The sequence below is a fragment of the Diceros bicornis genome, chromosome 5 (genome assembly GCF_020826845.1).
Source record: "Diceros bicornis minor isolate mBicDic1 chromosome 5, mDicBic1.mat.cur, whole genome shotgun sequence".
Taxonomy (NCBI): domain Eukaryota; kingdom Metazoa; phylum Chordata; class Mammalia; order Perissodactyla; family Rhinocerotidae; genus Diceros; species Diceros bicornis.
Window position 1 is genome coordinate 57,699,988 of NC_080744.1, and position 20,233 is coordinate 57,720,220.

The 20,233-nt window shown below is 38.4% G+C and overlaps 1 protein-coding gene across 4 annotated transcripts; it reads left to right on the forward strand.

Moving 5' to 3' along the window:
• The first annotated feature begins 1,283 nt into the window (after positions 1–1,283).
• LACTB (lactamase beta) lies at positions 1,284–19,947 on the forward strand. 4 transcript variants are annotated; one of them, XM_058541770.1, is made up of 6 exons: positions 1,284–1,659; positions 2,094–2,160; positions 3,684–3,874; positions 4,163–4,514; positions 5,721–5,886; positions 19,786–19,947. In XM_058541770.1, exons 1-6 carry the CDS (start codon positions 1,306–1,308, stop codon positions 19,859–19,861), a joined length of 1,206 nt encoding a protein of 401 aa, XP_058397753.1. In that variant the 5' UTR covers positions 1,284–1,305; the 3' UTR covers positions 19,862–19,947. The 4 variants fall into 4 exon arrangements, with proteins under 4 accessions (XP_058397753.1, XP_058397754.1, XP_058397755.1 ...); XM_058541771.1 differs by lacking the exon at positions 19,786–19,947 and adding an exon at positions 9,580–12,740 and having other exon boundaries at positions 1,285–1,659; XM_058541768.1 differs by lacking the exon at positions 19,786–19,947 and adding an exon at positions 14,884–15,682 and having other exon boundaries at positions 1,288–1,659.
• The last annotated feature ends 286 nt before the right edge of the window (positions 19,948–20,233 follow it).

The following is a 20,233-nucleotide window of genomic DNA, read 5'->3' on the forward strand; positions in this document are numbered from 1 at the left end:
CTTCAAAATTAACATTGTGTCATTAATTGTTCAATTAGGATTATACACATTTTACATTTTGTAGCAATTTGAGGTTTGTCAAAATTGACAAATAGTGGAGCCATTCTAAACTGAGTCAGAGCGACCTTTCCAGAGAAACTGCCTTGCTGTCTTGAACCTTGGACTGGGCCAAATCTTTGGACTGGGCCAAAATGGCAATTGTTTTACAAACCATAGTTTGAGAAGCCAGCAGGAGAACGGACATCCTGATCACAAAGACTGAGGATTGTGGACTTTCTGAAGATAAAATCAATAGTCAATCAATGTTTAGCCAAGACTAGCTCTCTGCTTCAAACTCCAGTTAAAATTCTTTGTAATACAACCTCCCTTCTTTGCCTTTAAAAGCCCCTGGCTTTTACTCCCTAGTGGGACACTATTTGGGTTTCTACCTGAATCTGTCAGACTCCCAGAAGTGCAATTCTTGAGATCTCAAATAAAATTTTTGCTTCTCTTGCAGTTTATGCCTCTTATTCGTTGACAGGTTAGATTTCTTATTTCACAAGAATCTCTGAATACGCACAGATGTCAGAAATCATAGCTAACTAAACTATACGAGTTACTTTTGGATGGAAATTTTTCAAGTGCAAAAATTTTTTTAAACTTTCTTTTATACAGCAAAAGATTTTTTTAAAAATATAAGCCCTGGATATAACTTAATATGTCTGATGTGATGTGGAGCTAGACCTCTAGAAGTTAAAAGGGCCTTAGGGAAATGGAAGGAGCTGAAATGAGACAAAGAACGGAGGTGGCAAAAGAGAAAACAGAAGAGTTCGAGGGGAAAAGAGATGCCCCGTGAGCAGCTGCTGTGTGCCAGGCGCCAGGCGCTGTTCCAGGAGCTGAGGATCCAGAAGCAAAAGTCATGGCTCTACAAAGAGGTCACGGTGTGTTAAGGGATCAGATTAGTTCAATGAAACAAAGTGTTAAGTGTTATTAAGGAGGTGTCCGAGCTGGGGGTCAAAGTGTGGCGAGAGCAGCCATGGCGACGGGGACTAGGAAGGCTCCTCTGACGAGGTGACACCTGATCCCAGGGGAGGCAGAGGGGGAAGAAATGGGGGTGGAGACGAAGAAATCTCAAAGGAGAGGCGAGCCAAGGGGCAAAACAGGAAAGGAGGAAGGGCTCGATGCGATCGGCGCTCCTGCCGTCGGCCGTCGACTGCTAGAGTCTGAGGGCGGTCACACCCCCCCCCACCCCCCCTCCCTTCCACGCGCCTCCGCCGCCCGCCCGGCCAGCGCGAGCTCCGAGGCTGCCGGCTCGCCAGAGACGCCATGTACCGGCTCCTGTCAGCCGTGACTGCCCGGGCCGCGACCCCCGGGGGTTGGGCCGGGGGCAGCGGGTGGCGCGGGGCCCACCAGCGTGCCGGGCTGCCGCCGCTCGGCCCCGGCTGGGTCGGGGGCCTCGGGCTGGGGCTGGGGCTGGCGCTCGGGGTGAAGCTGGCGGGCGGACTGAGGGGCGCGGCCCCCGCGCCGGCCCCCGACCCCGAGCCGTTGCCTCAGGCCGAGCCGCTGGCGCCGCAGGAACAGTCCCTCGCCCCGTGGATTCCGCAGACCCCCGCGCCGCCCGCCTCCAGGCGCTTCGCCAGAGCCATCGAGAGCAGCCGCGACCTGCTGCACCGGATCAAGGTGCGGCGACGGGGGGCGTGGGCGGCCGGGTACCCGGCGTCCCACCCCCGGCGTCACCTCGGATTGGGGCCCCTCATCGGGTGGTCTTCTCCTGGGGTCGAGCGGACCCCACCCCGGGCGGTGGGATGCCCGCGGTCGGCTTCTGAGAAACACTTCCCGTTTCCCGACCGCACAGCCACGGTCAGAAGCTCTTGGGGGGTTGCCCAAGTCGGGACGGAGGGGACCGCCCGCCTCGGGGACCGCCCCTTCCCCCTCTGTGTGCCGACAGCGCACACCTCTCGCCCTTAGCGCCCCGCCGGCCTGAGCATAGGGGGCGGGGCCCGGGCCCAGGGGCGGGGCCGGGCCTGGGGGAGGTCCCGGAGGAAAGCGCTGGCCGAGGGGCAAGGTTATTGGGCCTGTCTTTGAACTGTCCATTCTTTCCCCTTCGCTCTTAGGATGAGGTGGGCGCACCAGGCATAGTGGTTGGAGTCTCTGTAGATGGAAAAGAAGTCTGGTCAGAAGGTGGGCTCAGAAAAGTGTTATTTAGTGGCTTGTTTTGTGCCAGCTGGTGAATGAAATCTTGATGTTTTACCGCTTGGCATGAATCCCATGAAATGCTGTTCAGTTTACCTAAAGCCACACGTGTTGTAGAGCAAACGTGTCTAACAATAAAGAATCGAGTTTTCTATACACAGCAAGATTTAAAATGACTTTAATGAATAAATTGCAGTCCTAAAGATGACTTGTTTCTACCCCTACTTGTCTATAAGGACTGGATTTATTCTGCAAGTTGTGTATAGCACCATCTGTTAACTGCGTATTTGTAGATAACCCTTATGAATAGATAAAACATCAGAATTTTGTGTTTTTCTTTTTTAATTCAGTCAAAAACTTATTGAGTCCCCTATTCTCTGTGATGCACTGTACTAAGTACTGCGGATATACACGATGCCTTGTCCTTAATGAGTTTACGATATACTTTATTACTTTTTTTGACGAGTTAGAGGTGTCCGCTACTTTTTCAAACAAAAAGCTATAAGATTTGGGAGGAGGATTTCTAATCATTTTATGATACTTTTATCAAAGCATATTTTATAACTTGATTTACTTCTCCATTGCACACAAATTGGTCCAACTGGTCATCCAGGCTTTGAGGAGCTGTACTTTTAGGAAATCCTGTTTCAGACATCATTTAAAGAAAGTAGTACTTTACTCCTTACTATGGTAGCAGTAGGTTTTTGAATTTAAAGAAAAATGATTCTTCTCCCAAGTATAAGTATAGTCTAATCGAGATACCGAATTTATGAAACTATTGTAATCAAAAATTAATGTAAATGTCAGCTTTATGGGTGAGCTCTTTGTTTTTATGCAAATGTTTTTCAGCATAATCCACATTTAACAGTTTAAAAACAATCATTGTACGCCTTTTCTTTCTTTTCAAATCTCAGTTATTTATATCTTTTAGTTAGATTTCCACACTTTCAGCCTGTCCAGAAGATGAAACCAAACTTAAAAAATTTTCTGGAAGAAGCTTTAAATTAGTCATACATTGTTTTTCTTCTAATTTGCAACTGAATTAAATTGATGGTTAGCTAGATTGGGTTTGCAGGACATCTTTTCACATTCATTTTTATTGGGTGGCTATTTTAAGGAATTCAGTGGAAACTCACTAAAAAATCAAGAATAAATATAATCTGAAAAAATGATGTTTTCTTTAAAGAATGTAATTTATTTAAAATGTGGAATAACTAAATTATTTAGTTAAGCTAAGAAAAATTAATGTCTGAATCAGATATAAAATTACTATTGCGCACAGGATACAATTCAGGTTAGTTATGAGGTTAAATTGTTAGATTTACTGTTGTTAGTGTTGCTAAGACTCTCATCCCTTACATGTTCAGTTTTAGTTAACTTATAAAAGTGGAATATCTTTTCCTTTAGATAAATACGCAGGATGTTTTAAGATAGTATTATTTCAGTTTTTCAAGAATCCTTTGACCATGAAGCCTGTTAATAGTGACTTCTTGCTTTGTTTTTTCCTAAAGGTTTAGGTTATGCTGATGTTGAGAACCGTGTACCATGCAAACCGGAGACAGTTATGAGAATTGCCAGTATCAGCAAAAGCCTCACCATGGTTGCTCTTGCCAAATTGTGGGAAGCGGGGAAACTGGATCTTGATATTCCAGTACAACATTATGTTCCTGAATTCCCAGAAAAAGAATATGAAGGTGAAAAGGTAACAAAACTCACAGTTCATTTTACTAATGGCATGTTAAATGGTTTAAAAGGTTTCATAGGATTCTTTGGTTTGTTTTTAATTATTGTTAAAGGATTAAGTTTTTTTTTAATCCAGATGATAATCAAGTGGGTATTTTTCTGAAATTTAAGGCTAAAGATCTGTATATATTTTTCCAGCAGCCATTTAAAATGGAAAATATTAATTACTGATGCATTATTCCAAGGCTACTAACTTTTTATTGTACAATTTCATAATGTAGTTGCGTTTTCATGTTTTTACAATTAGGTTTCTGTCACAACAAGATTATTGATTTCCCATTTAAGTGGAATTCGTCATTATGAAAAGGACATGAAAAAGGTGAAAGAAGAGAAAGCTTATAAAGCCTTGAAGATGATGAAAGGGACGATGGAATCTGACCATGAAAAAGAGTTAAAAGAAAAAGGAGGCAAAAGTAATGAAAAGAATGACTTTGCTAAAGCTAAGATAGAGCAGGATAATGAAGCCAAAGGCCGGAATTCAAAACCTGGCAAGAAAAAGAATGATTTTGAACAAGGCGAATTATATTTGAAAGAAAAGTTTGAAAATTCAATTGAATCCCTAAGATTATTTAAAAATGATCCTTTGTTCTTTAAACCTGGTGAGTGTTAATTCCTTCTCTTAACAAAGTCATCATTATTGAAGTATTAATTTTCAGAAAATCCAAAATAATACCACCCTGAGTGCATTCGATGTGGTGGATGATTGTGGCATGGATTTTGTTGTCAGTCAAGTGCTAGCCTTTTTGTCTGTAGTTCTTAACACATCCTAGCATCTAGGTGGCTAGTTGTTTAGATTTAGCCTCACTGGAGGCTACCCAGTCATTTAGTAGATTCTCAGTATCAAGATATTTGTGGAAAAATTATGGAGTAATGTTGGAATGATAATAGTTCTCCAAGTAAAATCTGGACCAAAGAGGACATAATAAAGTATTGCTGATATTTTAGTATTTAGTTAGAATTTAAATTGCTCAACTTTGTACCTTCATTCCTTAAAGAAATTAGTGTTCATCAACTTAATTTTATTTCCCAAAAAGCTGATCTATAAAAATAATTATCTTTGTTTTCGTATATTTTTTGGTGTGATGCCTACTGGAACCACTTAATATCTTTAAATTTACCATAGGTTTATTTACTTTCATTCCATTTTCATTTTAATAGTTGTTTTTACTGTGAATAGATATTATATAGGTACAATTAATAAGGGCAAAGAATATAATTATGGATTTTTATCTTAAAAAATAAGATTCCTGTCCATTTTTAGTACAGATCATACAATCTACTTTTCCAGAATCCAAAATGATATAAAGGCATATATTTGAAACAATATATATATTTGAATATGTATTTGAAACATGGCCCTTCTACCTACGTATATTTTATTTAAATAACTTTTCAACTATTTATGCCTTAAACAACTGGTAGTAGTATATTAGGAACAAGACAATTGACTCAAGAAACCATATTTGCTTTTCTTTCCCTTCCTGTTTTGTTGCCAGTTTGAAGGATTTTTGTTTTGTTTTGAGGTAGGATTTATTTGCTTATTTCATTATCATAGAAAGGAATAGATTCATATGAAATTTAAAGTATATTGATCATCATTTTATTCTTATGTTAGAGACATGGAATAAGTAAGGCCATTGCAAAGTTGACTAAATTTAATATATCATCCATGATGTTTTTCTAAAAGCTGAAGAAAATATTCCAGTTTTAAGGTATGCCAATTTTCAGTGGGAAAATATTTTACATGTTTTTAAATAATAATGAAGCATTTTCTTTTTTTTTCCCCCTCGCAATGATGTCTCAAGGTAGTCAGTTTTTGTATTCAACTTTTGGCTATACCCTACTGGCAGCCATAGTAGAAAGAGCTTCAGGATATAAATATTTGGACTATATGCAGAAAATATTCCATGACTTGGATATGCTGACAACTGTGCAGGAAGAAAATGAGCCAGTGATTTACAATAGAGCAAGGTAAATGAATACCTTCTGGTGTGTCTAGCTATATCACATCTTAACGCTATGTTATCAATTAAAAGTCAAATTTTCCTTTTCTTCATTCCAAAATCAACTTGCCAGATTTTGAGAGCTTTTCTACATGTCTGTTTTTCCATCTATAAAGTGAAGGAAATAAAACGTATTTGTAAAGTACGCCCAAGATCCTTAGATAAATGATAGCAATAATAATTTAAGCACATGAATAATTAAACCAAAATTATACCCATCATGGGTATCTATAATTTGCTCTTCAGTCATCCCTTTCTTAGATGTTTTAGCTAATGCTTTGTTTGCTTGTTTACCTTTTATTATTTTTTGTTTTACCTTTTATTTTGAAATGATTTCATACTTATAGAAAAATTACAAGAATAGTACAAAGAATTCCTGTATACTCTTCACCCAGATTGCCCAAATGTTATCATTTACCACACTTGCTTTATCTGTCTATCTATATGTTATTTCTTCTGAACCATTTGGAAATAGGTCGCAGATATGATATCCCATTACCTGTAAGTACTTAAATGTGTATTTTCTAAAAACAAGGACATTCAGGAAATTAACATTGACACAATGCTTTTATCAAATCTACAGACCTTATTCAAATTTTGCCAGTTGTCCCAGTAATGTCCTTTATAGCGAAAGTAAAGAAAAAACTTTTTTTTCTGGTCCGGGATCCAGTCCAGGATCACACATTACATTTAGTCGTTGTGTCTCGCAGAAGTCACGTGATGTCAGTTTGTCCCGTTATTGGTGATGGTAATTTTAATCGCTTTGTTGAGGTGGTACCTGCCATATTTCTCCACTGTAAAAGTTTGGAAGTCATTTCATTGAAATGTATCGAACTAAAACTTTATCATAACTTTTGTTAGTAATTTTTAAAAGTTTTAAAGGGGCATTGGGAGAGAATCGTGAGGCTAATGACTAAAATGAGTTTTACGGTTATGGTGTTTTCTTTTCCTTTTTACTCTTATTATTATTTAGTTTGTTGGAAAGGTAACATTCAACAAATCAACTGTTACTTTTACCTTGCATATTTCCGTTAGTACATGCTTTAAATGGCTTAATGGTACTTGAAATAGATGAAATGGTGGAATTGTTTTTAACTTTATATCTTCCTATCCCCACATTAGTTTTGTTCAGCCTTCTGTTGTATTTAATTAAATTACCATTTTTAAATTACTAGCTTATTTAAAAGGTTTAATGTGCATTGCAAATCAGCCTGAAAGAGATTTTTTTGGACCGAAGAGAAATTAGGTTAACAGCAAGCAATGAATTTTAATTTTTTAAATGGCGTGTAGTTCTCAACCACTTCATACTCTAGTGTTTATTATTTTTAGATCCAATAATTATATTCTACTGGAAACCATGAGAAAAATTGACAAATACCAGAGGTTGTCAATTGAATCTAAAAAGGATTCTCTAGTAAAGATGGCATAGATGCACGACCTTATTTTGATTTAGATATAGACATTTAAAAATGAATGCCTAGATTTATATATGAGGGAGAGAAGAGGAACATTGTGTATAATCATTGAGCCTCTTTTCTAAACTGAAAATTAAGGCTCTATGAATGTACAGACTGCAAGCCAGCTATCATTTGCTGTTAATGAGTGATTAATTTATGACTTGCACAAAAATCAAAATAAGGCATATGATGATGAGTTAATTTCATTTTATCTCCCATTTTTTGAAAAAAGGCGGTGGACTTCCATTTCTGCTATTAAAGGTTCCTGTCAGCTCTGGGTTTTTTTAGATTTTGTTGGCACCCAGTGGTGCTCCAGGGGTACTTGATTCATTTGGTTAGCCTTGATGGGCTGCTATAATAAATAGGGCGTGGAAAGAAGGAAATATTGTCACCTAGGAAAATGTTCTGTCCATTTGCTTTGTTTTTATTTTACTTGATACACTATGTATTTGGGCCTCCAAAACTCTGATTCTTTTTTTTTTTGGTAATAATTATTTTAAAAGAGCTTAAAGGCATCAGCTATTTGGGGGAGTTCAGGGAGTAAAGGAATCTTTTCAAAGATAGGTATAAAAATAAAAAAACCTTAAAGTAAAACTTAGCAAATGCATATGTTTCTATTCATTTGTTTTAAAGTATCATTTTGCAGCAAATGAAATTTCCAGCCAAGTGTCCAGCTTTGTTAGTCTCCTGACTCCTTGGTCATAATCATAAATTATATGTTTATACTGTCCTGACTAAGGCTTTTTAGAGTTATTGTATCCCAAGAGTAAATATTTATCCTCTTTTATCATTTCTTTCTATGTATATGTATGTATTTAAAATAGTGCCTCCCAGTGTCTGTCACCTGTTTAAGATATTTCCCCAGAATCCCACCCCAAAATACTCCTTACATTTCTTTGGCCAGAATTTTAGCCACAGGCCACACTTAGCTGTAAGGGATGTGGGGAAATTAGTCTTTAGCAGAGTACATTGTTGTCCTGAATAAAATTGGGGTTTTCAAAATGGAAAGATAGGAGCATTGATTCTATATAGGCAAATAGCTATATTGATTCTGTATAGCAAATATATTCTGTATAGGCAAGTAAACTAACCCTTTAAGCAAACCGTCCACAAGGGAATGGAGTGAATGTTCTTGCCACTGAAAGATACTCAATTTATTGATAGGGGAATCCTTAGTCAATGCATTAGCTTATTGTTGGACTCTGTATTTTCTATATGTTTGGCACAATACTTGCAACAAAAATCTCTTTTATAATTGGATGGGACCAAAACCAAATAAAATGAATGTTTTCTGAAGTGTTTGCTGTATTTTGACAGTAAAGATATGGCCATTATGGGGCCGGCCCGGTGGCATAGTGGTTAAGTTCACACGCTCAGCTTCAGCGGCCCAGGGGTTCACGGGTTCAGATCCTGGACGTGAACCTACACACTGCTCATCAAGCCATGCTGTGGCAGTGTCCCACATACAAAATAGAGGAAGATTGGCACAGATGTTAGCTCAGGGACAATCTTCCTCACTGAAAAAAAAAAAGATCTGGCCATTACATTATTAGCTTTATTATTATTATTTATTACCTTTATTTTCTAAAGTATCTTCCAGAATTTAGCATGGTTCCTTATGAAGCTCTTTTTTATGCCTTCAGCCAACAGACTCTCTAGTAGTAGGTTCAATCCAAATGTTAGTGCTAAATGTTAAAGTGAGATTGGTTTTTATAATATACATTTTAAATTCTGTGGGGTTTTAAACTTCTCAGAACAATAAAATACAATGTGGTGCATAATTGTTTCTAAAGCCACTTAAGAAGCATTTTAAAAATAAAAGTATTTGAATTTCTAAGTTTGTAGATGTAGATTTTTGTAGTTATATAATGGTTCTTATGCAGAATGTAGAGATTCTTAAATAAATAGGAAGAGGCTGTTTGTCATCTGGCATCATCATTCCATCAGTTACTCAGTTACAAAGGTGTCCCAGTAACTTACTCAAGAACTTATGTCTGAAGTCCATTCTTTTTAGAGCAGAAATTCCTTAAGAATTTGAAACAGTAAAGTTTTATCATTCAGCTGAAAAATAATATTATCATGAAAGGTTATTAACTTGTCCCCTGTGAAAGGGAGTCAAGAGATTACAAGTCTAGAATTTGCCTACTTAAAGTTTAGAATTCTAAATTAAAGTCTAGAATTCTCCATATTTTTATATTTTAAAGGAGGAATGACTGAGGAGTCCTAATTTCCAGCCCTGATGTAAGTGATTTAAAATGATTTACTGTTGAAAGAAGGTTACACAAAGCTGATTATTAGCCAAAATATTCTGGTAGTTCTCTCCTAGTTTACAAGCTTGAAGTTCACTCTAAGAAATATATTTACTTGAAGTTCACTCTAAGAAATATATTTCTCAATGTGAAAGGGTGTTTCTATTGTGCAGCTTCTTTTAGATTTGCTTGACTGGAATTACAAGTGTAATCAGAATTGAGGCAGAAAGTAATGAGGACCTAAACTGTGGGAGTGGCCCTAGGAACAGAAGGAAGGGAGAAGGGTAAGACACAAAGCAGAGGTTGAATAATAGGATTTAGTGTCTTATTGGATGTGAGAGTTAAAGGCAAGAGAGTCAACCATGGTTTTGTTTTTTTTGTGTGTGTGTGAGGAGATCAGCCCTGTGCTAACATCTGCCAATTTTCCTCTTTTTTTGCTGAGGAAGACTGGCCCTGGGCTAACATCCGTGCCCATCTTCGTCCACTTTATATGGGACGCCGCCACAACATGGCTTGACAAGCGGTGCGTCGGTGCGCACCCTGGATCCGAACCAGGGAACCCCGGGCCGCCTCAGCGGAGCGCGCGCACTTAACCGCTTGCGCCACTGGGCCGGCCCCCAACCATGGTTTTAATGGAGAGGAGGAAGAGATTAGTTTAGACCTGTTCACTTTGATAAATGAGAAGACCGTATATCCAGTGATTGATTCTCAAGAGAGCATATTAAGATTCTCTGTAGACTTCTTTTTATCTTCAAAGCACGTATCTGAGGCCACCTCTGCTTTACCCAATATTATGACTTGGACTTTTAGGGGACATATAAGAATCTTGAAGGAAGAAAGAAGAGTCGTTTTTCAAACTATATATGCCCACAGGCCCTCCAAAGTTACGAATTTTGAAGCAAGGGTATAATTTTTGGAGGAAGGAGCCCTACAAGTGATTCTGATAAACATCTTTCCTACCTTTCTCCCAAACCAAAGTTGAGAATTATTAATGCTAGTAGAAAATCCAATTGTAAATTTGAGTCAAGGGTCGTGGTACAGATGCAGATTTGTAATTATCTCTGTAGAAGAAAAGACCTGGGAAACTGGGACCACTGGTGATTGGAAGGGTATGGGGAATCATGGGATTGAGAGTGAGAAGAGAGAGAGAGCAAAATGGCCTGAGGGGAGTGTCAGCCAAGTGCTGGTTAACAGTGCAACAGAGGGCAAATAGGATGAGTAATTAGAAGATAAAAGAGAATTAGGGAAAGGGAATTAGAAGATCCTTGATAACCAACAGGAGAGCTGTTTCACAGTGATGGAGAAACAGAAGCCAGATCTTAAGGAATTGAATGAATGGAGAGGATGAGTGCATGGAAACAGCAGGTGTGGACTATTTTATTTAGTTTGGCAGTAAATGAGGAGAGAGATAGGTCTGGTAGCTGGAAGCTGTAACAAGGATAAAAAGATAAAAGTTTTTTTTTCCTTAGGATATAGGAAACTAGAGCATTTTGTGAACTAAGGTGAAGAAGTCAAAGTTCCTGACATGACACAGAAACTCCTTTGTGACCTATCCCCTGTCCCATGTCTCCTCCTCCAGCATCATCTCTTGCCACTTGTCCCCTTTAGCTCTCTGCTTCAGCCAAACTGAACTACTTTGCTCCCCAGCCTGGCCTCTGTGAGCAGCCATTTCATCACGGCTTGCTCTTGATTTCTCACATCCAGCTTGCTAGTCATCCCACAACCTGTTACTCAAAGTGTGGTCCAGGGACCAGCAGTATTGGTATCTCCCCGGGGCTTGTTAGAATTGCAGAAATTCGGGCCCTTCCCTAGACCTACTGAAGCAGACTCTGCATTGTAACAAAATCCTCAGGTGATTCATGTGGTGCTTTGAAATTTAAGAACTGTCCAACAAGACTGTTAGTTAGCCCCTTGAGAGCAGCCACAGTGTTTGGTTTTACTTGTCTCTCCAGTACCTTGCAAGGTGTCTCCATTAAATATTTGGCCAGCAAATGATGCTTTCGTGTATTCAGCATGTTTAGTGAGCACTTAGTGGATGGCAAGTACTGTTCTAGGTAGGGGAATCATCAGTGAACAAGGTAGATAAGGTTCCTGCTCTTATGAAACTTGCATTCCCTGGAAAGGGACAGACAAACATGTAAACTAAGAATTTCAGATATTGTTATAAAAAAATAAAATTGGGCAATGGGATATAGAGTGACAGGGAGAGGATATGGGGGGATCTATTTAAAAAACATTGGTTTTAGGCCATGTCAGTTAAGCTGAGACATAAATGATAAGAAAAGCTAGCTTGCCTTGTTGCAAATACAGAAATAAGTCTAGCGTGAAAGAAGCAAGGTAAGATGTTGTAAGTGATGAGGTCAGTGAGGTAAGCAGGGGATAAATCATTGGACAGTAAGTCTCAATGCCGTTAGACCCACTGCCCCTTAATTTAACAAATTTTTCATAACACCTTTAATATCCTGAAATGGAAGTCATAGATCATATAAACTACACTCAATACTCTAACTAAAATATAAAAAAGAAACAAAAGGAATATAATTTATAATCAATAAATGATATTTCAATATGTTAAAGTTTACTCATGATAACATTAGAAGACATAATAAAGTCAGATGCAACTTAATACGTAAAGGAATTATAAATGTGACAACTGTAAATGCAGACCAATACAGGTGTATTGTGTTGGTGCTTCAACTCATGCCCTTGGTGGCCAACTCTGGCTAACATTTTGAGCAAAATAAAGTATGGTCTTCCTTCAATTTACACAGTGGTTACATTCAAGAAAAATTCATTGCAGAGTGAAAATGTGCAAAAAGTACTTTGTGTTTTTATATAAAATAGAGAGGGTTCTAGGCTCAGCTAATTGTAAACAGATTTTTTACTTACATGAATATCTGGTGGGATAGTTGAAGGTGTTACAGGATATGGGAGAATGCACCATTGTGTGGGACTTTTCCATATATCACAGGACATTTAGGACCTTTGGACTTCTATCCATTAAATGTCAGTAAGAGCCCTTTAATAATTGTGACAACTAAACTGCCTCCAAAAATTTCCCTTAGGGAGTTGGTACTGCCTCTGTTTTGGACCATTGATTGTGTTGTAGGCCATAGTAAGAAATTTGGGCTTTATTCTCCTTACAGTGATAACCATTGAAGAGTTTCAGATGTTTGGGAAAAGGGGGAGAGACACAATCTCTGGCTTCTGCATGGAGAATGGACTGCAAGGAGATAAAGTAATCTAGGAAGTATAACTGGAGGAACAAGGTTGTAGAGGCAAAAAGAGGCAGTCAAAGGTGTAGGTAGTAGAATTAGTCTTAAAAACAATAGGAAAATTTCTTAAGTGACTGGAGAGAAGGAAAAAATAATGGATGATGATGTAAATACATTTGAAGATAAAGATGGGAGTTTCTAGCTCACTTTGGAGAGCCTCAATCTTCTCAGTAAAACAAAGGATATAGTTTATCTGTTGACTGGGCCTGAGGTAGGGTAGAGGACTGAGGGTGGAAGAGATTGGGAATAGCTACTATATACCAGGGAATAACCAGGAAAAGAATGAAAAGATTGATAACAGCAGTGGAAACCCTTAGCAAGAGTATGAATTGATATCAGTCAGTTCAGCTTTGTTATGTGAATTTCTGCAGCCTTTCTTGGCGGATAAGGAACCAAGGAAAGGGGTACCTAGATTTATTCAGGATTGGTGGATTGGTGTAGTATAAGATCTGAAGAGTGAGGAACCCAAATGTGCTAGTGAGACCACGAGCTGAAATAGTTGAAAGGGTTGATGATAACAGTTCAAGCTGCAATAGAAAATTAGGTGAAATCAGTAGGAACTGAAAGACTTAGAAAATTGGTAATAGTCAAGGGAAATAGATGGAGGTCACGATGAGGGCAGAGAGCAGGTTCAGTTGGAGAGTTGGATGGATTGGAAATCATTGTCATACGAAGAAATTCCTCAGACCTGAGGGATAAAACAGTTTAAAGTGATGGTGAGATTGAGGTCTGACAGTGCTTATGAATAGCCAAGGTAGCATGAAGATGAAGATCATTAGAGGTGAGACAGTGAGCAAACTGAAAACCTAACAGCACCATTTTATTATGCATCTTGAAGGAAAGGATCCTTGTGAGCTGTTTCATTTTTTGTTTAATTATTTTGTTATTTCATTTAATTTACTAATATTGATGATACAGTCTCCTCATATTAGACTAGAAACCTCATGGGGTCAGGCACTTTGTCTCTTTTGTTTAACACTTTATCCCAGCATCCAAACAGTGCCTGGCACATAGTAAGTGCTCCATCAATGACTGTTGAATGCATGAGTAAATAACAGCTATCATTTATTCAGTACCTACCAGAAATATGCAAAGTGTTTTAAACACATATTCCTAACTCTGCAAAGTAGATACTTTTGTCTCCATTTTACAAATTAGGGTACAGAAGCAGAGAGGCAACAGACTGCCTGGGTTTGAATCCAGCTCTGCCACTTACAAGCTGTGTGACCTTGGGCAAGTTATTTATACTCTCTGTGCCTCAGTTTCCTCATCTGTAAAATAGGAATTATAGTAATATCTACCTCCTAACATTGTTGCTAGAATAAATTAGTTCTTATTTATATAGTTCTTAGAACAATGCCTGGCACATAGTAAGAACTGTATAAGTGTTTGTTAGTCAAATAAAATAAGCATAGCTAGTAAGGGTGAGAGTTGGGATTCAAAATGGGGTTTGCTAACTCCAGCTTCTCCCACTACACCAAGAAAGTACCACATCACATCATTATACATGGTATTTCTATGGTTTTTTAGCAGGAGATGTAGTCTCCTTACAAATATTAACCTTATTCCTGAACATCCCAATGTGTACACTTTTAGTTATAAAACTCACATGTGGCACATGATTCATCGAGCCCAAGGACTAGGAATATCTACCAAATGATAGGTGTTTCTGCATATACATGGGGCAAATATATCATGTGTAATATTAATCAATACATTTTTGCAGGTATTAAAAGTTTGATACACTCAGCATGGGCAAGCCATGCCGATAGAAAAAACAACCCGCTTTCTATGCTTTAATTACTCAGTTATCTGTTTGATCAGGATGTGAGTCATACTGAAAATTAGTGGTTAGTTTCTGAGAATGTATGATCACTACATTGCAGTACAGTCTATCTCATGTACACATTTTCCTAATCATTTTCATGTGTAAAGTCAATAATAGACTATTAAATTGTTAATGACCATTCTTATTTCATTTTAGATTTTATGTTTACAATAAAAAGAGACGTCTTGTCAACACACCTTACGTGGATAACTCCTATAAATGGGCTGGTGGTGGATTTCTGTCTACAGTGGGTGACCTTCTGAAATTTGGGAATGCAATGCTGTATGGTTACCAAGTCGGGCTGTTTAAGAACTCAAATGAAAATCTTTTACCCGGATATCTCAAACCAGAAACAATGGTTATGATTTGGACACCAGTCCCTAACACAGAGATGTCTTGGGATAAAGAGGGTAAATATGCAATGGCGTGGGGTGTTGTGGAAAAGAAGCAAACATATGGTTCTTGTAGGAAGCAACGGCATTATGCCTCACATACTGGAGGTGCAGTGGGTGCTAGTAGTGTCCTGCTGGTCCTTCCTGAAGAACTGGATGCAGAAACTGTAAATAACAAGGTTCCCCCAAGAGGAATAGTTGTTTCTATCATATGTAACATGCAATCTGTTGGCCTCAATAGCACTGCTTTAAAGATTGCTCTGGAATTTGATAAAGACAGATCAGACATACCTTAGCATCACAGGTGCAAAATGAGCTGTTTTGTTTTGTTTTGTTGAAACATTAAAGTCCCAAAATACATGAGATTTTTAAGAATAAATTTGTAATAGAGTATAATTGAATGCAGAGAATTATGTACTTCTAATGGCTTAATTTTGTAATTGTCTTTTATTGTAGGATTAGTTCTTTATACTCAGGGAAGTAACTATATTGTTTTTACTTTTTGAAAAAAGTGTTAACTCTTGAAATAAAATATTCTGATAAAAATCTGTACTTTTTGAATGTATAATATAGAGAAAATCTCATTCAACAGGAATCTCCCAATAGTGTTATTTTAATATGACAGCAGAAACAAGATTATGAGAAATGGTATATTAGTTATCTATTACAGTTTAAAAGAACAAACATTTATTATCTCATGGTTTCTGAGGCTCAGGAGTTCAAGAGTAGCTTGACTTGGGTGGGTCTGGTGGCAAAGTAATAAGGTTGCAGACAAGAAGTTGTAGTCATCTAAAGGCTTCTCTGGGGCTGGAGGAAATGCAAGTGGTTTGAAAGAGAGAGAGCGTGCAGGCGCACGCACAAGCAAGCAAGCAAGTCAGGCAGAAGTCAATGTCTTTTATAATCTAGGCTCAGAAGTCACATACCACTACATTTGCTATGTTTCCTAGATCACACAGACCAATCCTGATACGTGTCGGAGGGATCATACAGAGTGTGACTATCAGGAGGTGCAGATCATTGGGGGTCATCTTCGAAGCTGGCTACCACAGTCTGACCTCTGGCCCCCAGTGATTCATGTCCTTCTCACATGCAAAGTACACTTACCTCTTCCCAAATCCTCCAGAAATTTGATCCCATTATAGCATCAGCTCAAAGCCCAGTATCTATCATCTAAATCAGGTCTAGGTGTAGATGAGGCTCCTTGGGGGTAGTGCCTTAAGTCTAGCAACTCAAGTAATGATCCAAAGACCTGTGAACTAAAGACAAGTTACTTGCTCCCCACATGTGCAACATGCGATGGTACAACATATATAGGATCATTGCTGTAGACCCTCCTGTTCAACAAGTGGAGAAATGGAAGACATGAGTCATAGCAATTCTGAAATCCAACCAGACACATGTTGGCAGCTCCTTGATTAGGAATAATTCTTGGTTCTTGGCTCTGTTCTCTGGGCCGTTGGTTCTGCTCTCTGAGTTATTTTTTCATGAAAGGTAGTATATGTTTGTAGCTGAGTGGTTTTCTCAGCCTGCTTTCTACTTGTAGAAGTTTGGGGGTCCAAAGGCCCCTTTTGTACTCTCTGCTTTCAGTCTCCTTTCAGTCCAAGTTAGCAATGGTACTGCCAATATAATTTTTTAAAACTTTCTGAGTCTCCTACAAATCTCACTGGGGTTCTTGCTAATAAACAAAAGCCATACCCAAAATCTCTTCAAAATAAGCCCCTCTCTAACTTGGGATTCTGCTGAGCCCATTGGAGAAAACACTGTTAAGCTTCTAATAAGCCCTATTGTTTAAATAGCTCTCTGAGGCACCGTCTTGGTCCTTTCTGCAGTCTTACAGGATTTTGTAGTCAACTTTCAACTTCATTTTTAGACCATGTTTTCCTGAAAGTGCCCTAAATTTTATCTTTGCCTTGAAGCCATTTCTTAATTTTAGCATCATTTGCCATCTGGAGAATCTAGGAATTTTCTTTTTTTTTGTTTTGTTTTGTTTTGCTTTGCTTTTTGTTTGTTTTGGGGAAGATTGGCCCTATGCTAACATCTGTTGCCAGTCTTCCTCTTTTTTTTTTTTTTTTTTTCCTCCCTAAAGCGCCAGTACATAGTTGTATATCATAGTTCTAGAGTTGTAGCTCTTCTATATGGCACACTGCCTCAGCATGGCTTGATGAGCCATGAGTAGGTCCGCGCCCAGGATCCAAACTGGTGAACCCTGGGCCGCTGAAGTGGATCATGCAAACTTAACCGCTATACCACCGGCCAGCCCCTCTGGGAGTTTTCAAAACTATCAATTATTGATTCCTTTTTGTTTGATAGTCCTTCCTTTAGCTTATCTCTTTTGCATTTTAGTATAAGCAGCAAGAAGAATCCAGGAGGCACATTCAACACTGTGTCTGGAAATCTCAGCTAGATCATCCAATTCATTAGGCACGTTTTCTACTTTCTATGTTCCTGCAGGCAACACTGTTGCTCAACTTCCTGCCACTACATAACAAGAATCCCCTTTTCTCCAATTTCCAATATGATTTTCCTTTCTCTCCTTTAAGTCCATACCTGCAGCTTCCTCAAAGGCCATCATTCTTCTAAACAATTTCTTCAAGGCTCTTTGGGCTTTCACTAACACTCTTTTCAAAGTTCTTCCAACTTCTATTCATTGCTCTGTTCCAAATCCACTCCCACATTTTAGGTTTTTATTATGGCTGTGCTCTACTTCCAGGTATCAAAGTCTGTAATGTAAAAATATATGTATATTTCAGATATAATTCACACTTCATATACCTTAAAATTCACCCTTTTAAAGTGTACAATTCAGTGGTTTTTAATATATTCACAAGGTTGTACTTCCCTTCAATTCCAGAACATCTTCACCCAAAAAAGAAATCTTATATATTAGCATTTGCTCCCCATTCCTCTCTCTTCCCAGGCCCTGGCAACCACCAATCTACTTTCTGTCTCTTTGAATTTGCCTATTAATGGACATGTCATATAAATGAAATCACACAATATGTGGCCTTTTGTGTCTGGCTTCTTTCATTTAGTATAACGTGCATTAGTTATCTATTGCGTAACAAATAACCCCATCTCACAATTTCTGTGTTTCATAAGTATGGGAGCAGCTTAGCTGAGTGGTTCTAGCTCAGGTTCTCCCCTGTGGCTGCAGACAAGTTGTTAGCAGGAGCTTTAGTCATCTGAAGGCTTAACTGGGGCTAGAAGATCTAATTCCAAGATGGTTCACTCATGTGGCTGTTGGCAAGAGACCTCTGTTACTTGCTGGCTTTTAGCAAGAGGTCTCAGTTTATCACCACATGACATCTCCATAGGTCTGCTTGACTGTCCTATGGCTTCCCTCAGGTCAAGTGATTGAAGAGAGAACAAGGCAAAAGCCACAATGTCTTTTATAATCTAGCCTTGGAAGTCATATACCATCACTTATGCCAAATTCTATTGGTTACACAGACCAACCTGATTCAATGTGGGAGAGGACTACCTACACAAAGGCTAACTACCAGAAGGTGAGGATCATTGGGAGCCGTCTTGGAGACTGGCTCCATCGGCTCCACAGATGGCTGACTGTAGTGCTGACATATCGGGAAATTTTGTTGTAACAGCCATAAATGGTGTATGTTGGAGATTACACTGAATTTAGGAAAATTTAAAAAGAAATCAAAGTTTTTTACACTCTAATAAAAGAGGGGTTGTCTATAGTTCTGAGCCCTAAGCCTGTTTCTTAACTTTCCACCTTGATCAATAAAGGTAAATAAATGAATATCTCTGAGTTGGTTGAAGTACAGAGAAAGCAACTCCCTAAAACAGATTCATTTCACCTTCTTATTTCTTTCTGGCTTCTCCTGATCTCTAGGTCTTACAGTCATATTTGTCAAATTTTTCAATCCATACTGTTTTTGATAAATATAAAAATGTCATATCTTCCTTTAATGTTATTTAAAATTTTAAACCTTAAATATTGTGACTAAAAGCAAATCAAATTAATGGTAATTTTAAAAAGTGTTTCTGATATTGAAAGATATGTTTTTAATTTGATCATGTGATATCACTGTAAGCTTTGAACCTTTGCACAGACCACAGAGTGACCTGCTTGGATTCACCAAAGAGGTGACATTTAAACTGGGAGAGAAAAATGAGGAAAGAGCATTATCTGGGTATTGGGGAAAAGTGCAGTGTGACTGAACTATAGGCGCAGGAGGATTCCTGCACAAGGTGTGAAGGGCCCTGTGAATTTAGTGAATGTGTATTATGCGCACGGCACTTGCTTTAGACTAGTTGTTTATTCATCTTTTTTAGGATTCTTGAAGCTCTGAGAAGAGCTGTGAACGTTCTCAGTAACTGAGCCAATATACAAAAGTCAGAGGTTCACAGACACCAGGTTAAGAATTCCTGTTTTAGATATTTTTGCCACAATAACTTATATTCTTTTCTTACTTAATACTGTTAACAACAGTATTGACAAATTGCCACATCTCCCAGGGTACTCTCTCTGGTGTGGCTGATCCTTAATATTGGGGAAAAGAACTCAAGAGAACTTGATACAAGTTTCTTGTGTTTTCGTTCTTTTTTCTGAAGTTTACAACTTGTCAAGGTCATTGGCTACAAAAGATTTGCTTTACCTTCCTTGTATTAAATTGATCTTTTATTTTGTAAACACTGCCCCAAGACTGCCATATAAGGAAGCCAGACTAGCTTGCTGGAGCATGGGAGGCCACACAGAGAAGAACTGGCACCCCAGCTGACAGCCAGCACCAGCTGCTGGACATGTGACTGAAGCCATCTTGGACCTTCCAGTCCAGTTGAGCCTCCAGCTGAATGCATCCATGTGAGTGAGCCCAGGTGAGACCAACCCACAGAATCATGAGAAATAATAAATGATCATTACTTTAAGCCACTAAATTTTCAGGTTGCTTTGCAGCAATACTTAACACAAATATGCTCCAGTGCAGTAATGCCGTGGGTAAATAATTTGAGAGAGAAAAATAGAACTTGATAGTACTTGATTTTGAATAGATGAGATCCTTTTTATTTAAAAAAAATACTTTTAACAGAGCGCTTACTATGTGTCAGGCATTCTGCTAAGCACTTTGTATATATTATCTCATTTTATCTTC